At 24.9% G+C, this 22,522-nt stretch overlaps 4 protein-coding genes across 4 annotated transcripts in view; 1 reads left to right on the top strand and 3 right to left on the bottom strand.

Moving 5' to 3' along the window:
- Positions 1–1,211: 1,211 nt before the first annotated feature.
- Positions 1,212–2,852, bottom strand: Phum_PHUM226560 (uncharacterized protein; the record flags this gene model as incomplete). The annotated part of the gene is made up of 6 exons (XM_002425841.1): positions 1,212–1,568; positions 1,673–1,951; positions 2,030–2,149; positions 2,243–2,387; positions 2,476–2,713; positions 2,792–2,852. 6 exons carry the CDS (start codon positions 2,850–2,852, stop codon positions 1,212–1,214), a joined length of 1,200 nt encoding a protein of 399 aa, XP_002425886.1.
- A 483-nt stretch (positions 2,853–3,335) lies between these two features.
- Phum_PHUM226550 (uncharacterized protein) lies at positions 3,336–6,105 on the top strand (the record flags this gene model as incomplete). Its single annotated transcript, XM_002425840.1, has 11 exons — positions 3,336–3,346; positions 3,436–3,568; positions 3,647–3,844; positions 3,923–4,052; positions 4,143–4,275; positions 4,359–4,584; positions 4,660–5,093; positions 5,173–5,281; positions 5,357–5,583; positions 5,673–5,847; positions 5,932–6,105. 11 exons carry the CDS (start codon positions 3,336–3,338, stop codon positions 6,103–6,105), a joined length of 1,950 nt encoding a protein of 649 aa, XP_002425885.1.
- Positions 6,106–7,710: 1,605 nt separating this feature from the next.
- Phum_PHUM226540 (uncharacterized protein) lies at positions 7,711–16,478 on the bottom strand (the record flags this gene model as incomplete). Its single annotated transcript, XM_002425839.1, is given in 22 exon segments — positions 7,711–8,255; positions 8,334–8,579; positions 8,758–9,121; positions 9,239–9,298; positions 9,307–9,362; positions 9,455–9,574; positions 9,674–9,822; positions 9,975–10,201; positions 10,275–10,434; positions 10,462–10,583; positions 10,674–10,793; positions 10,844–11,235; positions 11,316–11,507; positions 11,582–11,774; positions 11,866–11,973; positions 14,421–14,523; positions 14,679–14,824; positions 15,021–15,181; positions 15,258–15,407; positions 15,507–15,624; positions 15,847–16,387; positions 16,408–16,478. Coding segments are annotated over 22 exon segments (4,344 nt in total).
- Positions 16,479–19,210: 2,732 nt separating this feature from the next.
- Positions 19,211–22,522, bottom strand: part of Phum_PHUM226430 (uncharacterized protein) — a gene marked incomplete at both ends in the record, with an annotated part of 4,163 nt that continues 851 nt past the window's right edge. Inside the window, 9 exons of the mRNA XM_002425838.1 lie at positions 19,211–19,233; positions 19,268–19,593; positions 19,673–19,944; positions 20,020–20,237; positions 20,443–20,542; positions 20,640–20,787; positions 20,876–20,979; positions 21,063–21,365; positions 21,605–21,763. Coding sequence (XP_002425883.1) covers positions 19,211–19,233; positions 19,268–19,593; positions 19,673–19,944; positions 20,020–20,237; positions 20,443–20,542; positions 20,640–20,787; positions 20,876–20,979; positions 21,063–21,365; positions 21,605–21,763 — 1,653 coding nt within the window. The remainder of the gene's footprint in view (positions 19,234–19,267; positions 19,594–19,672; positions 19,945–20,019; positions 20,238–20,442; positions 20,543–20,639; positions 20,788–20,875; positions 20,980–21,062; positions 21,366–21,604; positions 21,764–22,522) is intronic.

Here is a 22,522-nt window from a genome sequence, read left to right as displayed (position 1 = left end):
AAGAAAGGTGATTTTTTCATGATGATGATGATGATGATGATATCATTTGAAAAATTGATTAAAGTGAAAAAAAAAAAAAATTTCATTCATAATAATAATAATGATAATATCATCAAAGTGTAAAAAATTAAATAAAAAAAAATACATGTTAATAATAATAATGTTTAAAAGTTTGCAAAAAAAAAAAAAAAAAAAAAATGGTAAGCATGCATTACCATTTATATAAAAATCATTATATAATAAAAAAAATGTTATTTAAATTTATTATTATTATTATTGTTTTTGTTCAAACAACTTTTCACGTGGAAATACTAATTATTAATTCTTTTTTTTTTATGTTTTGATGTTGCAAAAAAAAAAAAAAGGAAAATAAATAAATTTTTTTTTTAAAACAAAATTTTTCCGCGTTTTTTTTCCAAAAACTCTACAACCCCCCTCTCTCTCTCCCGCCCGCCCCTCCCGCCTCCTTTTTTATAACAAATATTACATAGATATATGTAAATAAATAATTTTTTCTATTAATAAAAAATAAAAATGAAAACTCTATCGAATATAATGATTTGAAAAAAAGGGGAAAATTTTTTTTTTTAATTATATAATAAATACCAATGAGACATAAAATACAATAATAATAATAATAATAAATAGTGGTGAGGTATCGTTATAAAAATAAAAAACCGAAAAAAACTAATTTTTTTTTTTTTTTTTTTTACTCGCCTACATAAAATAAATATAAAATTATATAAATAAAAAATTTATTATTATTATTATTATCGACCACATTTTTTTTTCTTTTTCCCACAAGTTTTTAATTATGTGATATAATTTTAAACCGAGTTTAAATTATTTAAATTTTTTTTTTTTTTTAAAACCAACTTAAGGTTTATCATTTTTGTTTTTTTTTTTTGCTTTAAATAGTCGAAAATTTTGACAAACTTTATTATTGTGTAATAAGAAAACTTTTTTTTTTTTTTTTTTGCAATTTTGAAGGTTAACGTCTACCTGAAGAAAGTTTTTTTTTTTATTAAAATTATACACGTTGATTTTTTTGTCACGTTATTATTAAATCCCTCCTTCTTCTGTCTTACTCAATATGATAATTAACTAATAATTTTGGTTTTTTTAACCGAAAAATGATCCTTTTTTTGAATCGTGACAACAAACAAAAAATGTTATGATTGATTATATTTAATAAAATTTTGTCATAACATTTATTCTTCACCGAAAATCATGTTTTCAATTTCACCAAAATGTTCATATTCTCCTTTATTTTTATCCATCATTATTTCTTCTTCTTCCTCTTCTTCTCCTTCTTCTTCTCCTCCTCCTCCTCCTCCTCCTCCGTCTCCACCTCCTCCTCCAAATATTTCTTGACTTTCACGTTCACTTACACGTGATGATTCCGGTTTATTTTGTAGGGAATTTTCAAATGTAACAAAATATTTAATTGCAAATGAAACAATGTCGGAGGGTTTCATCAAAATTGCATATTCAACAAATACGTAAATAATTCTTTTTAATTTTTCATTTTGACTAATGTAAGATCTTGCTTTTATTGCAGTTTCATCCTAAACAAAAAATTTAATTTTTTAATATTTCTTGAAATCAAAACAAAAAAAAAAAAAAAAGGAAGGAAGGAAGAAACAGAAATCAACAGAAAATTATTTAATACCACTTTGTCAAGATACTTTGAATATAATTGTACATCTTTATGCCAATGTTTTTCAAGTCCCGGATACCCGGATGAATAGGAATTTGTTAAAATCAATGCATCCGGATCGACGTGTAGAAAAATTTTTGAATTAGACCAAAATAAATATATTATTTGACCCCATCTTGTCAATGCAAATGTCATTGTTATGTTATATTTTTTATGATTTGTTATATTTCTATAAACTATTAAAACTTGCATTTTTTTACCGTTGACAACTTGTTCGCTTAGTTTCGATACCTAAAGAAAAAAAATTAAAAAATTTAATTTATATATATTTAAAATAATTAATTATATTGAAATCACTAAAAAACATACATAATAATTTTTACATTTTTTCCCATTTGATAAAATTGTTTTTAAACATAAAATTCCTTCGTAACCTTTAACAGCTAATATCCTTAATAAAAGTGCGTTCGAACTTTCTCCAATCAATCCCTTAAAATACAAAAAAAAAACTCTTCAACATTTTTTAAAGTTTTTAACCATTTTTAAATTTAATAGATAGATATATATATATATTAAACTTACGACTGCTTCCAAAAATGGTATGGATGTTTTTGTTTTATGTTGTACATTGCAAATATTTGTCGTTACTGAAAGATAATATTTAGTTTGTTCTCTTAATAGAAACATGTATCTTTCATGTTTACCAGATTCAGGTAAATCAGAACATCTGAATTGATTTAAAAAATTTTATTATCGTTGAAATATATTCTGTAAATTATAAATCATTGTTAAAATAAATAAATTTATTATCTTACTCGTAACGTATTTCTTCTAACGTTTTTAATTTTGTTGTAACCGTTCCCGTGACAATGGATTCGGATAATTTTCCATTTATGTAAGCACGATTTGAAATGTGAACGTATAATATTTTTAAATTACTTTTTCTCATTTCTTCTTTTTCTATTTTCAATGAAAAACGACCGATTCTTTTTCCATCCATATCGAATACGTATAGTTTTTCGGTAAATAAAAGTGGTTCGACCAATACATCATCTAAAAAAAAAAAAAAAAATTTTTTTTATTTCGTCAAATATTTTAAACTTTGTATTGTTAATAATAATTTTTTTTTACCGATTCCTGTTAAACGTTTTGTTTCTCCATACGATGAAAGTTTGTATTTTTGAAGAACCATTATTTTACTATGGTATTGTTGTTAGTTTCGATAAGTTCTCGTTTTTAACTAATGTCTAATTTCAAACTTACTTAAAGATAAAATTTTATATTACTACTTGTTAGACAATGAATAAAATTCACATGTTTTTATTAAAATAATTATTTTTTTTAATTATTAATTTTTGTAAATATCAAGATGGAATATTTTGAGTGTTAACGCCAAAAATTTTGACGCAAAACGTGAAAACGAATTTTGGCGACAATTTTCCCTTTATTTACAATGTGTGCCGATTTTGTATTTTAAGTATCTATATTAAATTTAACATTAGATATAGTATTTTACATATATATCATATTTGATATTATATTAGTATATTATACTGACGTACGTTTACTCGTATATCAATGTCTAATTTAAAGTAAATAGTTTACACAAAGATGTACTTTAAGTGATCAATGTGCTCTACATGCAATTTAATTTCCATTATTTGAACAAGTAATAATGAAATTAAAGTATGTTTAATATAGTATTATTAAATAAGTTTTATTTGAGAAAGACTCTTATAAATTCATTATTTATGTGTTTTTCTTCTCTTTTTCAGACCGTATCAACATCATTTGATCCCATTTACTTCTCTTTTAAAAGGATTACCAAAACATTGCAGTAGTGATGTCAAGTCAGCATCGATAAACATACCTAAAAGAATAGAACGTGAACCGACAGATATACTAAAAGTATTCATACAAATAATAAATTTTTTTCATATTTTTAATAGAATTAAGTAAATTTTTTTTTTTTTTTTTTATTTTCAGGCCTTGTCTTTAACTGTTAAAAGAGATGATACTTCTTTCCATTACAAATATCCCGATGATCCATACTTTTATTATAATTCTAACAGAATTAGAAGAATTGCTGCTTTATCTCTAGAATCTGGTAGAAAAGCTGCTCAATGGATTATTAATGAACATTATGGATTGTTTAAAAATTCTCTGACAGGTGTTGGTCTCAAGGTAATGAGTTAAAAGAGTGTAAAGTAGTTAACTTGATTCTCGTAATTGATTAAAATTTTTTTATAAAAATAATTTTAGGGTTTTCAAATTAGGCCTGAGAATAATAATTATTCGAAGGTAATTTCAGAAGAAAAATTGTTAAATGCTATTAATGAAAGAAATGTTTCGGGAGCTATAAAAATATATGAAAAATTAACTGAAACTCAAGGTATGTGTAAATATCTTGATAAGATACAACATCATTTTTCTAGTTATTAGAAGTCTATGAATTAAAAATAAATTTTATTAAAATTTTTAGAAATTTCACAGAAAACAAAGCAATTATTATTAGAACTCTTGTGCTTTTTTAATTGTCAAGAAAAGGAAAAATTTGTTAATAGAGAAGAACCTTGGTTTCAAGGAGAAAAAAAATTAAGTTTTAAAACTTGGATGTAAGTCTTTTTCACTATTATTATTATGATTTGACGAAAAAACGAAGAAAAAAAAATTGTAAAAAATTTTATTAAATTATTAGAGATGATGGACTTGCTGAAAAAATATATAACAGCTTAGACCCGAATTGTCCATTGGCCACATCGACAATAATTCAAGGTATGTTAAAATATGGCCAAATCAATAAAGCTATTGATATATTTAACACTGCAAGAAGTAAAAATATGATTTTATCAGTTGGAGTATACAATAATATAATATTAAACGTAGCCAACATTTCCGATTCAGAAAATTGGAATTATATACTTGTAAGTAATGGTACAAAAAGTATTTTATTCGATACAATTTTTTAAATTTAATATAACACTAACATTTTCTTATAGAATTTATTAAAAGAAATGAACATGAATAAAATAATGCCAAATTTAACAACTTTAAACAACGTGTTAGAGATATTAGTGAGAGAAAGACGTTTGAAAAATAGATTTGAAATTGTAATGAAAGTCATAAGCGAATTTGAAAAATTGGGTATCACACCATCCCTTGGAACATATTATTATTTGATACACAGTAAATGTTATAGTCATAATAGGAAATCAACGGAAACGCGTACATTTATAAAAAACATATTACAAAATTTAATAAGAAAAAAATTATCGTTGAATCATTCAAGCGATTTTTATTTTTTTCCCAAAACAATGAATATTTTATCAACGGTCATTAACGATTCACATTTAGCTCACATGTTACACGGTTTGCTATTAAATCACGATAACGTTAAATTCATATCAAATAATTTGGACGAATTACGTTATTAGTAAGTCGAAATAAATAAATAAATATGATAAATATTCGACGAATATATATATTTTAATATAATTTAATCACATTCACAGCAAAGATTATTTACAAGTATCGTTTCAAAACGATGTGATAGAAGACGCCATGAATTTGTATCGGAAAATTGTACCGACGACTTACGTGCCGGAAAAACAAGGATTCGAAGTGAGTTTTTGAATGGGGGAAAACCATTAAAATTTAATATAAGAAAATATATATATGTAATTATTTTCGTTGTAGGACATATTGAAAATAATTTGCGATAATGAAACATTTGAATTTTTACCAATTGTTTATAACGATGCGAAAAAAGCATCTTTCGACATGGCTTTCGAAATTGGATTGGAATTATTGCACACGATTGATTTTTACACAGAAGATAAAAAAGAACTCGGAGAAGTTTTACGCGAAATATCTGATAAAATATATTATTTATTAACTTCAAATAATACAGATAAAAATAAATGGTAAAAACGAATTATTGTGTGTTTGTTTGTTAAAAAAGAAGAATGATTATGTTATATTTAATTTTTTTTTTTTTTGTGTGATTTTAAAGGCCGAACGAAAGGATTTTATCAAATTTATTAAAATGTTATGTTAAATTTAACGATTTGGAAAAGGTTTCCATGATGAAAAAAATTTTATCGGAAAATTCTTTGCAAGCAACCGAAGACAGTCTTGAAATTTTATGTCAATTTTTTATTTCCAAAGGAAAACATATGGAAACTATGGTATCTGTTTGTTTGTTTCTTTGTTTGTTTTCAATTTAAAAAAAAAAATGAGTCTTGCCTAATAATATCTTTTAAATTTTTCAGGATACCTTAAAAGAATTGAAGAGGATGACGAGAAAAAATAATAATAATAATTTAAAAATTCTCATGGAAAATGCTAGAAACGAATTAAAAGATTTGTTAAATAAAACGGATTTGAATTGGATTGATAAGAGTTTAAAAGATATTGAAAAAAATCAAAAGGAAACAATAAAATGAAATAAATGGGGATCTCCTGTTTGTTTAATTGTTTGTTTGTCTGTTTGTTTTTAAATAGTAAAAAATAAATAAAAATTTATTAAGTTATGATTTTATTTATTTATTTAAAATTTATTTATTTATTTTTTTCTGCTTAAAATTAACATATTGCTACAAATTACATTTATTAATAATCATCATCATTTATTTATTTATTTTATAATTATAATTATCATTATTATTATTATTATTATTATTATTTTTAATAACGGTTACTAATAAATTATGCTTTATTTGAAATTAATCAAATAAAAAATACAAAATAAATAAAAAAATAAATAATAAATAAAAATTTTTCTTTTTTAATTAAATTATTATTGAGCATTATTAAAAATTTTATTTTTAGCTGACGTTATTTATTTTATTTATTTATTTATTCATTCCATTTTAAATAATTATTTATTAATAAATAAATAAATAAATAAAAAAGAAAGAAAGAAAATCGGACTACTTTATCGAGCTTTTAGAAAAAAAAATAAATAAAAAAAATTTTTTTTTTATGTGAGAAATAAAAATTTTATCGTTTAAATCCTTTTATTATTATTATCATCATCATTATTATTATTATTATTATTATTATTATTAAAATCATTTTTCTAAAATTTACTACCGAATGTGTATAGAAAAAAAGGAAAAAAATTTTTTATTTTTTAAAGCTCGGATTTAAATTAGAAAAAAAAAGTTGAAAATAGGTTTTAATGGTGTTTCTCTTTATTATTATTATTATTATTATTATTATTATTATTATTATTATTATTATTATTAAAATGAAAAGATCGTTAATTTTTTTTTTTTTATTGGAATAATAATATTCGTTATCATTTCGCGCGCTCGCCCCCCCATTTTGGTCGTATTGCTCATATTAATTACATCTAAATTTAAAAAAAAAAAAGAAAAAAAAAATTTCTACTTACATATCAAAACCCTGAGTATTTTCGACAAAATAATAATAATAATAATAATAATAATAATAATAATAATAAACTAAAAAAAAACAACACCCATGATATGTTTTAGTTGGAATATCCTGAATATATATTTATATATATTTTACCAATAAGGTAAACACCATATTTTATTTATTTATTTTATTTATAACGGAAAAAAAAAATTTTCTTACAATATATATATTTATTTATTAATAACTTTTTTTTGTTTTTTTTTTGTTTCATTCTTATTCGTTTTATTTCAATCATTATTAATATTAATTCACATAAACATATTGTTTATTATTATTAATAATTCGACGGAGTATTTTTTTATATATTTTTTTTTGAAAAAATTCGTTTTATTATTATTTTAACGTCTTTTAAACATCATTTTTAGACCGTTAAATAATTGAATTCGATTGTAACGGTTAATAAAATGGCGGGTTCCGCCATAATTTTTTTTATGAGTGACGTCATCGATTTTCATGAGGTTTTTAATTTTTTTTTTTTTTTTAAATAAATAAATTTTGTATTAATAATCCAAATAAAAAATAAAAAAAAATGTCTGGAATTGATTTTTATTTATTTATTTTATTTCAATAAAAGGTTTTGATGTGAGCGTTTTTTTTTTGTTTATTTAAACGTACCATTCTTTAACATCTTTTTGTTTTCTTGAATTTTTACCATTTCCGTTTTTAAGATTTCCATTTTGTTCAAATTGACCACTCGATGCTGCCGGTATTAAAGCTGCATTTGGCCCCTGAGATTGTTGATAACATTTACTTTCTTCTGCTTTATACGTTGTTGAATTTTTGTGCTTGAATCGAAGTATTATTAATATAATCAATATGACGGCAATCATGGTACCCGCAATTATACCGATGACCAGCGCCGTATTCTCAGCCGATTCGGATGATATACGATCTCGTTTTTTATAAAATGGCGGCCTGGATGATGCCCACGGTGGTATAGGTTGAGGGGGTTCTAAATATTCAGTCGTAGTTATGGTTGACGTCGTTGTCCAAGGTATGGTTACTATTTTAAACGTTGTTTTCGGTGTTGTTGTCGAAGTTAAGTGTGTCGTCGAAGACGTTGTTTCCGATAATTGGGAACTTGTATCTCCTGTCGTGCTGGTGTCTCGCGTCGTTTCTTCAACAATTATAGTCGATATAAAAGTCGAACCTGAAATTTAATCGATTTTTTTAATCGTATGATCCTGTATTTTATAATTAGGTTTGAAAGAAATCGACGTGAATTTACCACGAAATGATTCACTGGATGAATCTTCGGTCGTCAGTTCTCCATTACCCGACCCCACAAAACAATCTTCGTCGTCACAAGGTTTACTGTTAGATAATTCATTGAGTTTTTTATTTGCGATTGATTTCGTTGTGCTCGGGGGTCTAGTGGGAGGAACGTAAACGGGAGTTATTAAATCATCCCCTGATCCTGTATCGAAAACGGGTAAACATTGATCTTCGTCGTCGTTTTGACATCCGGATCCGGCTCCCGAATAAACCAAATCATCCATCAAACCCGGTAAGTTAGATGCCGGAGTCTAAAAATAAAACATTTTCAAATAATAATAATAATAACTGGAAAAATTTAAAATAAAAAACTTTTTATAAATTAATTACTTGTTGCATCGTTGGGGGTGGAACATGAATTCTATTTTTTATGCTACTCATGAGTTGAACTTCTCCTATTGTTGAAATACGTGAATCTTTTTCCGCAGCCAAATCCAAAATTCTTTGACCGTTAAAAACTAAACCGGAAACGACACCTGTAAACGGTCTTTCAATCGTGTGACTCCCCGATTCCCATTTACCACCGATGAGAACTTTTCCTTGAGTGTTAAATACCGATAATTGAGGTCCCCCTGGATTATATGTTTGTATGTTGTAATCGTCAACTTGCAACGTTGCATTTGGACCTGATCTCGTGAAACGTATCACGTGATATAAATCATCATCAACTTTAACTCCTGTTTCGCTAATTGGATTTTCATGAGTTCCCAAATAATATAAAACTAAAATATTTCCATCAACCTTAAAACAAATGGTATTATTATTAATCATTATTATTATTATCTATGGTAATTTTCTACAATTTTTCTAATTTATAATTTACAATTTCCATTTGTATGTAATCGCTCGTCGTTGCACTTTCGATCTATCAAACAGCATTATCCTTTGAAGTATATCTAAGTAAACGTCGGATTTGTTCTATTGACGATTTCCGGTATAAACCAATCATTCCCCGACTGACCAAATTCGTAAGAAGTCGATTCTAAAATAACATTTTAAACGATCGATCGTCAATAAATATTTATTAAAAATATTTTATTATCGTGACAAAAAAAAAAAAAAGAAAATTTATACCATCTTTACACGAGGGTCCGGTAAAAGTCGTCGTTTCGCAATCGCATTCATATGAATTCCACTGTTGTACGCAAACCCCTCGATTTTCACAAACAGTGTTGTCACATTTCGTACCCATTTCTTTAAAAAAGAAAAATTAAATTTATTTAAAATGTTTTTTTTTTTTTTTTCGCCATTTTTGTAAAATAAACGATATAAAACGTTCGTTCGTTCGTTCACCTTCGCAGCCTTTTATAACCAAATTGCTCGGTATGAGTGCTTCGACTAAAATATTTGGTGATTCTCCATTAAGATCTAAACTTCCTAAACAACCTTCGTATCCATGTTTGGATTGTATTTGTTTGGGTAAATTTTTATATGCATCTTTTCTAACTCCTCCTAAAAATCCACCCATTTTTTGTAAATAAAAAATTATAATTGAATAATAACATAACATATATATATTTCATAAAAACCTAAATAAAGAAGATTATTTAAATCTAAATCTTCGTGATGTCCCGAATTTGTTATTATAACAAACGTATCGTCCACTTGAAGAGTGTGTTGTTTTATTCTTGGTCTACTTATACCAACAGAATGCCATTTATTATCATTTAAATTTGATTTTGCATTATCTCTTATCTTAATAGTTTTATCACCCAAATTAAATACGTAATGAATGTGACCGTTAACCATTTCCACGGCAATAAAATCATGTTCTTTTCCTCCGTTGTATAAAATCAAACCGTTGAGTTCTCTCGTTTTAAACTAGAAAGAAAATTTATATAATTTATATTTTGGAAAATGATCGAGAGAAAGAGAGAGAAAGATGGACACTCACCTGGAAAAATATATTTGTAGCTGAATAAGCTTTCAATGTTGGTAAACCTATATAAGAATGTTTTGATTTAAATGTCATAGTTCGATACGGAGCCGAATCGTATCTTTTTAAAAATTTTGCCGTTACGTTAACGTTCGGATAAGCTCTCGCTTGATTTATCCTATATGGAATGTTTAATTTTTCCAACCATGGAAAACCGTTAAAAGTAAATTGTTGTATGACGCCACCGAATCCTTCGACTTTATGTGCTTGATTTAATATGAGAGGATAACAACCCAAATAAAGTTTGTCGTATTCCAAAATGCTTTCCTTGTCTAAATCTTTTTCGGCTGCGTTTTTTCCAAAATAAAATAAATTGACTTGAGTAATTTTATCATTATAAAAAAAAATCATTTGAACAAGAAATTTACCTCTGATTATTGGATAATTATCTAATTTCAAATAAAAAAAATTTCCTCTCCTGCTAAATTTAATCAAATGCCATGTATAATCTTGTAAATTTTGCCCCGTCGAAATAGTCTACGAAATAAATAAATAAATAATAATAATAATAATTTATTATAAACAACGGATTTTGTAAGTAATAAAATGAAAATAACCTTTTCAAGGCCTCCGATTCGAAACGACATTTTTAATTTTCCACCTTGTATTGATAATTCTAATTTATCACCGAAATGATCGTTATTCGTGCTAAAAATCATTCCGTCTTTTTTATACGTTTTAAATCTTATAATTAAATCTTCGGCTTGAGTTTTAGTTCCGGCCGGTAAACCGATGGAAATGTATTGGCTACCGTTAAAAGAAGCCGTTGCAGCTTCTTTACCGCAAATCGGACCCCCGTGATTGGTTGCCGTACAATCGCACGTGAATCGATTCCATCCATCCTTACAAACGCCACCGTTTAAACAAGGCTGTGAATCACATTGTCCGGATTGCACGTGACACGAAGCCTTGATGGAAGCTGCAAAGAAAAAAAAATCGTCGGATTTTCAACATTCGATAAAGATGGCGTTTCTCGCGATTGGGAAAGTGAGATATTACTTGTATCTTGTTGTCTTGCATAACCGGCAATATCAATGGCGTTACCATTGACAATAAGATCTCTCATGCATCCAACAAAACCCAAATGTAAAACTCCCGTCCAAAAATAAACGGGAAGATCGTAATTTGCCAAAGGATTACCGATACCACCGAGATAAAGACCACCATCGAGTTCCAACAGTGTAGAATCCCCTAAAAATTTTTTTTTTTTTTAAATAAAAATTTATACAAAAACAAAAAGGAGGGGGGAAGGTATAAATTCGAACCTGGAGTTATAAAATCAGCTATCATATCATCGACTGATGCTCGTCCTTCTCTACCATTTCTTCTTAAATTAACTTCGTGCCAAGCACCATCATTTACTCTTCTGGTAGTTATTCTAACTTTTGTATGACCCGATCCAAGATCCAAATGTAAAAATATTTGACCTTCGATCATTTCGAAACCGAAAAAATCAGGCTGAAACAAACAAACAAATTTAATTTTTTTTTTTTTTTTCGGGATAAAAGGGGAACAAAAAAGGGGAAAAATCTTTTTGGTATAAACTTACGTGTACCGAACCGGAACCTTTGCTAAACATGAACAGTGCCGTATCTTCAACAGTTCTAAATTTAAAAGCGATCGTTCCTGATTTTTTACCTTCCCAATTTGGTAGTACCTGAAATTAATAATCGTATAAAATAAATATTAAATAATAATAATAATTTTTTTATTTTTATTTTCGACGTTTAATAAAATCTCTTCATTTACTTTTCGAAATTTTTTTTTTTATTTATTATTTTTACTCACCAGTTAATAATTAATAATAATAATAATAATAATAAAATATGTGTTATTACTATTTAATTGTTGTAAATAATTTGTTATTATTTTTTATTGTGCCATATAAATAATAATAATAATAATTTTTTTGTTTGTTCGTGTCAGCTAAAACATATTATAATTACTCTAAAAGTGTTTTTTTTTTTTTTTTTTTAATCTGTTTTTAAACGCATTCAGTGATTGATAATAATAATAATTGTTTTATTATTATTTTTTTAATTAATTAATTAATTAATTATAATAAAAATTGTCTTCTTTTTTTTTAATAAATAAAAAAATTATTATGCATTATGTAAAATCATGCAAAAAAAAAAAAAAAAAACTTTTTCGTGTGATCCTTTTTTTTTCGATTAATAATTATTATTATGTTTTGTTGTGTTTATTTATTTATTTTTTTTTAAATTCCTAATAATAATAATGATAATAATGATAATATTAGGGAAAACAGGGGAAAATAAACGCGTGTGTGTGTGTGTGTGTACGTGTGTGTGTTTTCGTGAAATGTTGTGTTCATCTTACATAAAGCTGTGAATTGGATTGTGCAATAATAAAAACCACATGATTTATAGTGATTTATTAATAATAATAATAATAATAATAATAATAATAACTTCCTGTGAATCCTTTCTAAGCCTACTTGGTATCGTGAATAAAAAGCAAATCAGGATGAGTGTTTGTGTGTGTACACGTGTATGTGTTTGTTATTCTTTCCCTCTTATTAAAGGAAAAATAATGCAAATAATTTATTTATGTGTAAATAAAATAATTAAAGTGCTTTTTTTACTACTCTAAATAACGCGGGGGGGGGGTTTCCGCCATTTTTTTATTTGCTTCCTTCATTAACCTCCCCGTGTTTGTTTTGATTTTTTTTTTTTTTAAATTGTGACGTTTTAAAATTTTTATTAATTAGCTCCATTCTTATTTATTTATTAATAGTTAATAAATTGTGTGCCAGAATGTAGCTAAAAAAAAAAAAAAAAAAAGAAGCAAAAATTTTTTTTTTTTTAATAACCGCTCATTATATCTACAATTATGTGCTTAAGGGTTTTGATTGTTTTAAATGCGGAATTAAAATTTTTATATTCAACTCAATATTATTATCATTATCATCAGCGACGGTTTCGTAAAACGATCGTTAATAATAATAATAATAATAAATTTTAATTCCGCAAAAAATTGTTTCTTGGTGTGTGTGTGTCAATTAATGTATTACAGCATATTATAATTGTTTGTTACTGAGGAAAAAGAAAGAAAGAAAGAAAGAGAGAAAGAGTGTGTGTGTGTGTGTGTGTGTGAGAGAGAGAGAGAGTGAGAGAGAGAGAAGTCTTACCAAATAGCTGTCACGGGTGGTAAATGTTACCAAACCCCAAGTAGGCAAAGAAGGTGCCTATATGAGAAGCATTAATAAATATAAAATTTACATTTTAATAACTAACTCACGGGTCTATGGATGAATTTTTATTTATTTTTTTTTAATAAATAAAAAATTGTTTATAATAAATTAAATTTTTTTTTTGTATTTGTTATGATAATCGTATTATTATTATTATTATAATCAATGTATTTAAATGTCAAAAAAATTTTTTTTTTGGTTTTAATAAAATGTTTTCGGTTTTTTTTTTCGTGTTTTTTTTTTTTTTTTAAATGTGAATTAATTAATTACTGGTTGTAATAAATAATAATGATAATAATAATAATAATAATAATAATAATAATAGTATAATTATAATTTATTTAATGTTTTTTTTTTTTTTTAGCTGTTAATAAATAGTATGCAAAGGAAAATTCGTATATCGTTTTACTAAATCGTTTTTTTTATTTAAAACCTGAATTTTAAGGTTTTGTACGAGGATTGGTAGTAGTAGTAGTAGTAGTAGTAGTAGTTTGATGTAATAGTATTTGTTTGTTAGTAAAGATTAAAATAGAAATGATGACGTTTATTTAATTTTTTTTCGTACATTACTAAATTGTAAAAGTAAAGAAAATTGTTAAGACTTAATAGAAAAGCATTAAATAATAATAATAATAATAATAATAATAATAATTGTAAGCGAATTATTACTCATTTATTTATTTATATATATATATTTACTTTTAATTAAATTTATATAGCATTTAAAAATACCCGTTAAAAAAAAAAAAACAAGCTAATTAAATAATTTTTATCATCAAATTTTTTAATAATCTACGATAAAATTATTTAAATATTATTTATAATAAATTTAAATCGAATCGATATTTAAGAACAAAACAAAAAGGGGGGAAAAAAAAAATATTACTTACCAAATGTGAATTTTTATCCAAAAATTGTATCGGATCTTCTAATCTTCTTTCGTGACATTTAAATTCAATATTACCCGAAACGGTTAAAAATTTATTTCCGGTTCTACCCAAATCAATGAGATTTATTTGTAACGTGTCGGCAATGAATTCAACCTATGTAGAGAGAGAGAGAGAGATTTAAATAAATATAAATAAATCATAAAAACTATTATTATTATTATTATTGAAAAGAAAAAATTTTTTACTTTTCTTAGGCACCCTGTGAAATTATTAGGAACAGAAGTACCGGGTAACGTTTGGGATGCTGGACTTCCACCAACATAAACTTGACTAGAATATAACATGCTAAAATGTCCGTGAAGATGAGAATGATCAGAATATGTATCATCTACCGTTAATGTTAACTAATAAATAAAATAAAATTTAAATCAATTGGGAAAATTGGGAAAATTTTCACACATAAAATTTTCTTTTAAATTCTTACTCGACAAAAGCTCGTTCCTATGTACGGAATTATCTTAAAAAGAAAGAAAAGTACATTAGAATAAACATATTCGGATAATCATTTTAAAGAAAAAAGGGGAACCTTTAAAAACTTACTAATTGAACCTTACGATGCACTGATATGCTGTGCCATTGATTATCATCGAATCTAATTTTATGGGGTCTTATATTCATTTCTAATTTTTCATCCCCCATACCCATTTGTAAAACGATACCTCCCTGTTTTAAAGCTATGTTCAAATATGATTCTCCGTGACCTTTAAAACAAACGTAAATTGTTTAAAATAAAGTCAAAACCTTCAAAGAAAAAGGAGAAGGATGTAGGAGGAGTACCTGTAAAGTATAAAAATCCATTTGGATACCTCGTTTTAAAGCTAAAAAAAATAACATCTTGACTGCTTACAATAGGAACTCCACCCGTTGCATTTAAATCATATGAAAAAAATTCAGAACCTAAAAATGTTGCTTCAGACGGGGATTTCCCTACGAGAAACAAAAAAAAAAAAAACAAATTTAATCAAATAATTATATATATATTAAAACTAATTAATTTTAATTAATTACCTTTTTCGCAAAAAGTACCCTCGTAATCATTATTTCGACATTCGCAAATCGGTCCAGTATCGGTTGATATGCAAATCCCCTCATGTTGACAGGGATCATATTCTTCGCAGGCATCCGTTGCATTTTTCCGGGCACCCTAAAAAAAAAAATTTTTTTATTTTTATATTATTTTAACTTTATTTTAAATAAATTTTTTTTTTTTTTTTTTTTCGATTTACTTACTTTAAATTTTCCTCCTTTCGTTTTCGAACAATGAGATCCCGAACACTAAAAAATTATTTTTTTTTTTTTTAAATAACGACTTCCATTACAGATTATAATAAAAAATAATAATAATAAATTTTTTTTTTTTTGTTACCTTGTAATTTTTTATTTTCATTTCTTGTCTTCTAGGTACGCTACTATGTTCGTCGGCATAAACGACATTTCTTATGGCTCCGACAAATCTCAATTCGAAAATAACACTCGGCAATGCGAGGAGAGTCAATTTAGAATTATAATATGGTGGCATACCACCGAAAAAAACATCAGAATTCGTTGCTATATTTCCAAAATAAAATTCTTTTCCACGTGACGTACCCATTATCATGGATCTATCGACTTCTAATGATGTTCTTTCGACCATTCTTTTCACTCGTACCTTGTGCCAGTGACCATCGTTTAAATTTTCACCTATGGCCATTATTTTAGCACCACCTCCAAGATTAAATCTTATCCTGCATGCACCCTCGACGAGTTTTATTTCTACAAAATCATAGGTTCCACCATCGTCGGTATAAAGTAACAAACCGTTGGGTTGATTCGTTTTAAATTCGAATTCTAACGTCCCATTTAAACCCGGATTCCATTTTTTAAATTGGGCATAAGATGATGGGGAGCCATCCAAAACGAAGGATTGACTCTCGCGTAGAAAAATAACAGCGAGTATAAGAAAAAATAACATGTCGAAGATTTTATTATCCTAGTGTAACCATTTTTATTAATCAGCATTTAATCCAAGTGTTAATGAAGAAATCGAATTGAAAAAAAATTTTTTAAATTTAATGAATCGATGATGAATAATTTTGTATTTTTTTTTATAAAGGGTATATAATTATTTATTTCCATAACGTTAAGTCAATAATAATAATAATAATACCCTGTCGTCGTCGTCGTCATCATCATTTTATTTATCCCATAAAACACTCTGTTGAAAATAATAATTTTATTTATTGTTCATTTTTTTTTTTTTTTTCGAAATAATGTCTATCATTCATTAATTAAATTTTTTTCACTTTAATTTAAAAAAAAAGAAAACGTTTTTTTTTTTACTTGTATAATAGTTTTCTTTTATAATATATCATATTTAATATAATATATCATATATAATATTTTATTTTAAAAAATGTTTATTTTCCCACATGGAATTTTTCATCGATAAATTACAATAAAATTTTATTAATTAACATTTTTGTTAAAATGTTTTTCTTTTATTCAACAAATTTTATTCGTATAATATTCGATCATTATATTATACTATTATTAATTATCACGAAATAATAATACTAAAATAATAATAAAATAAAGAACAATTAATAATAATAATAATGGGACACAAATGAATTTTGTTACGTATAAAAAAAGGTTCAACAACCTTAAATATTCAATTGGTAGTAATTTTAATGAAAAAGGTTAATAACATGATAAGATAATTATTATTACGTTCATTTTCTTTTATTTTATTTTCAGGTAGTGTAAAAAAAAAAAAAGAAATTAATTACAGGTAATAACCTTTTTTTCCATTTTGTATATAATTAACAAATATTTGACGTAATAATAAATAAATATTTCTATGTAAAAAAAAGTTATTTTTTGAAAATTTATTTAAGGTACACATCTTTTGTATTGATAAGACATTGCCCTGTTCCTCCCCCCTCCTTTCCCTCCCCCTCCTTTCCCTCCCCCCCCTCGCTTAATTTATTTTAATCTTTTATTATTAAAAGTATTCATAATTTTTTTTTTCCAATAAATTTTTAACAAAATTTTAATTGATTCACGTAGTAGTAATTGTTGTTGTTGTTTTAATATTGCGCGTCGAACGACAAAATTTTTTTTAAACGGATCAATTTTTAGTGACCTCCCCCCTCCCCCTCCCCCTCTTTCCCCCATCGGCTCAAACCCCCCCGCGGTTTTTATCAAATTCAAATTATTATCATCATCGCCATGTATTATTTTTTAAAATTTCATCGAATAAAATAAATCTTATCATCGAATATCTATATATAACATTACATTATCATTATTATTATTATTATTAAACGTATAAATACGTTTGATTTTACGTTTCCGACAAATTTCCCTTTTTTTTTTTTTTTTTCGTGTGTTTTAAAAAATGTTTAATGATTTACTTTATGGAGAAAAAAAAAATATATTTTTACATTCTAATGTTTCAAAAAAGGTTTTGAAACAATTTAATCATCATTTACGTCATCATTACGTAATAAATAAACTGTTAAAATTCAAATAATGAAAAATGCATTTATTATTATTATTATTATTATCAATAATGGGGGGGTTGCAATAATAAAAAAAAAAAAAATCATTTAAAATAGTTTAAATTAGGTCATCGATTTTAAAAAAAAAAAAAAAAAAGAAAGATAAATAGAAGAATTTATTCCCTTACTTGTTTTTAAACCTTTTTAAATTTATTATTAAAGGTAAAATCTTAATTAATTTACAAGAAACGCCCTTTTTCTATGTAAAAAAAAATTAATATTTTTTTAACGCGAGGTTTTTTTTTTTTTTCATTACGTTTTTAACGTATTATTTTTACTCGATATCAATATTAAATGTAATTTATTTTAAAGGGTAAAAATATTATTTGAGAAAACGAAAAAGAAAAAAGAAAAAAAATTTTGTAAAAAAAAATTAAATCGAATGCCTACTGCAGTGATGAGTAGATTTCTTCCATGTTGAAATTTTCACTTTTATCATCATCCTATTAAACCTTTTCATTTACTTTATAATTATTTTGTCGTTTTTAAAATCATATCATTTATAAAATAAATACACTTATACCTTATATTTAAATAACAAACAATTCACACGAAATAAATATTAATAATAATAAAATAATAACGTTAAATAGTCAAAATGACGGAGATGTAAAATCGATTTCCCGTAATCTTCTATCTTACAATACATTAAAAAAAAAAAAAAATTTTCCCTCTCGAACGCCACCTTCGAGTTTTTTATGTTTTTTATTTTTACCGCTAAGAGCGCTCTATTCGTTTTTTATTTTTTTACTTTCAAAATTAATTTTTTTAATTTATTTTATGTAAAATTTAAAATTTTTTTATTAATTGTATCATAGTGATGTATTAATAAATAAAAATAAGGTCGTACATCGTAAATCTAAAACAAGGTAAAAGAAATTTTCGTTTCATGTATTCTTGTAGATATTTATAATAAAGAAATCTTAGGAGGGAAAAAAAATGGTTGATTTACATTATAGACTATACAAGACAAACTTGAAAGTTTTGATGTATAATTAAAATCTTATATTTCATTCATAAGATTTTTTAATAAAAAGAAAAAAGAAAAAAGAAAATTCATTAACAAGAGACCATTACTTAAAATCATTAAACGGTTAGTAATTATAAAAAGTAAAAAATTCAATGTAAAAATTACACTTTTTTTTTTTTTATTAATTTAATTTAATTTATTTTTAATTAAATTTCTTTTCAGTGTTTTAATATTTTCAAATCTATCATTTGATGTTAATTTATAATAATAACAACGAGCATTATCTGTTTCGTGAGTGAATAAATTATCATCATCACATTTGCAATTTGACAAATGACAATAATTACATGATTTGTAATTTTTCTCATCGATTTTTTTCATTTGACGAGTTTGAATATTTTCACATTTTTTTTTATACTTTTCATGATATATTCTTTCGAATATAAGAAGTCCAATCGATAATAAAAGTCCTAGAAAAAGAAGCGTGAATATTTGAAAAGCATCTTGTATATCAACTTCAACTTCTTTATACTGAGATGATTGGTGACGTTTATATTGGAAATATTTTTGAATATTATCAATTATTCCGGTCGTGAAAAGCCTTTGTAATCTTTTAATAAAGTAAATTAACATTAGAAAAAATTTTTTTTTTTAAGAAATAAATTATTTAAATAACTCACTTGAAATTAATCAATCCGCTATAGGGAGAATCTTTTAAAAATGCCAACGATTGATAAACCGGTGAAAGAGGTTTTGAAAATGTTGTCACGTGACAACACGAATGCAACGAACTGTGTTCCAAATGCATTTTAACGATTGCTTCAACGCCAAAAAATGCCTCGTATTTTGTTTCACAAAGACTTCGTTCCAAACCTTCTTTAACACTCAACACTCTATATTTATTTTTTCTTACTTTAGAATAAACAGATTTTTGCAAATCGTCAACCGATCTCTAATACCAACATAAAAAAACAAAATATTAATTAAATAATGTAAACGTTACACGTTTGAATAAAAAAAAAATCACCTTGAAATAACTTTGCTGTGCAGAATTTCTTATTATGTTAAGTTGATATTTTTCATTTTCTAAAAACTCCTTGAAATTTCTAAAAGGTTTCGTGGGAGTATGATGTGTCAACGAATAAATAAGCCAAGCAGAATATGAGGGTACGAGAACAGCCGAAAGAAGATATGATGTTAAAAAAATAATTTTACATCCTAAAGATTTAGGAATTATGTGATGACCTGTAAAAACAAGTAACAATTTCAAAAAAAAAAAAAAACAAAAATTTAATTTAAATATTTGATAGCAATCAATCAATCAATCAATCACCTTGTTGACATAAAGATTGAATCATGAAAAAAAACGATGAAGTAGGTGAAAAAAAATCATTTTTGTTTTTGTTTTTTTTTATGCAAAAACGATATGAAATGGTAAAAAATAATGTACCGGATAATATCCAAAGACAAACAGCCAACCATGTTCCTTTTGAAAATGGATTTAAAACTGCCGTCCATTTTAAATTACTACCAAGTGCACAAAAAAATACCTGATAACTATTTAAAAAAAAAAAAAAAACATTTTTTAATTATTAATTAACATTTATTAAATATTTATTTGTTTTGTTTTTACTTAGATATCAATACTGGTCTTGAAAATTTAAGAACCAAATATCTTTCATTATTCATTGTTATTTCTGATGAAATAACATCAAGTTCTCCTCTAACAATCATTCCAACCAAACCATTCCATGAACCATTTGATTTAAGTACTCCAGTTGCATTATCTATAGATCTAAATAATTTTTAATCGTTATTATTAATAATAATAATAATAATAAATAGCACTTACATAATAGTATATGAGTATCATTTTTCCATACTTTAATGGTTTTGTTGTACAGTTGATTTGTTTTTCCAATTCTTTCCATATCCTTGGAAAATAACCGTCCCAGGTATCATTAATAAATGTAGACATTGGCCAATTCTAAAAAAGAAAAAAAAAATTTCAAGTTAATTAAAGGGAAAATAACTTACAAACAAGTTGTTATTATTATTATTATTACTTACCTCTATCGAACCAACCCTCAAAAGTTTACCCTCCAAATCGTATCTTCTTGCATAAATATGATTTTTATTAAAATAAATATTATTATTTGAGGATGACCAAGAACCAAAATAATTTATTCTCAACGGATAATCATAATCGACTCTATAAATTTCATAAAGTTTTATTTTTTCCTTATCATTATCCATTTTTCCAACGATTATTTCTGCATTAAATGGCGTGTTAACATTTGAAAAAAATTTTTTTATTGGAGAATCAATTAAAATCATCCAAAAACCATAATCCATTGATAATTCATAACTTATCTAAAATAAAATGGTTGATTATCATCATCATCATCATCATTAACATTTAAAATAATAATAATTAATTTAAATACTTTTGAAAATTGATTTATTGATTTTTCACTTCCAATAACTAATATGATGGGTTTTAAACAATTTTCATCATTTTCCAAACGATAATTAAAATAATTTAAATAAAATTCGTATGTGTATATTCCGATCGTTTGTTCATATTGTAATATTTCCGTTAAATTTTTAACGATTTTAAATAATTGATATTTTTCATATTCCGTTTCATTTGATTTACCGCCATCGTGTATTATTTTTATACAACTCGATGGATAATATTTTATTAATGCCGAACTGAAATTTATTAATGTATTCGTATCGTATATTCCATAACTAAAATTTATTAATAACTGAAAAATAATATAAAACGACGCCATTTTCCACATCATCGCGATGACTCCTGATTTATGTACATGTTATAATTTTACTTTCCAACCTTTATATAATGAAAAAATTAATAATAATAATAATAATGATAAAGGTTAAATGGGGTTAAATTAACTTATGTACGAATCATAATATTAAAATTAATTATTTAAATTAATTATTTATTTATTATTATTGAATGATTTTTAAGTAAAATTTTCCTTTTCTTTTCTTTTGATTCTTCCACGTTTTATTTATTTGTTATAATAATAATAATAATAATAATAATAATAATAATAATAATAATAATGATGATGATGATGATGATGATGTTTCTTTTGTATTTTTTTTTATTATTTTTTTCCTCCCTTTCCCTCCCTCCCTCCCTCCCTTTCTCCCTCTCTCCCCTTTTTAGAAAAACTTGAATAACAAAAAATAAAATAAAAGAAAAGGTTGTTGTTTAACATCAAAACAAAAATAATAATAATAATAATAATAATAATAATAATAATAATAATAATAAATAATAATAATAATAGTAATAATAATAATGATGATGATATTTTTCGATTGATTTGATTATTTATTTAAATTTATACTTTAGGCATCAAAGTTTTTGAAATCAAAAACATTTTTTTTAATGGATTTGTTGATTTTACATAGAAAAAAAAAAAAATAATAATAATAATAATGACATGAATTTTTCCACCGAATAGAGTGATAATAAGTAGGAGAATTGGGGG

Source organism: Pediculus humanus, genomic scaffold (assembly GCF_000006295.1).
Source record: "Pediculus humanus corporis 1103172107590 genomic scaffold, whole genome shotgun sequence".
Lineage (NCBI taxonomy): Eukaryota > Metazoa > Arthropoda > Insecta > Psocodea > Pediculidae > Pediculus > Pediculus humanus.
Note: the sequence above shows the minus strand (reverse complement) of the source record. Positions and strands in the feature narration are given on the sequence as shown.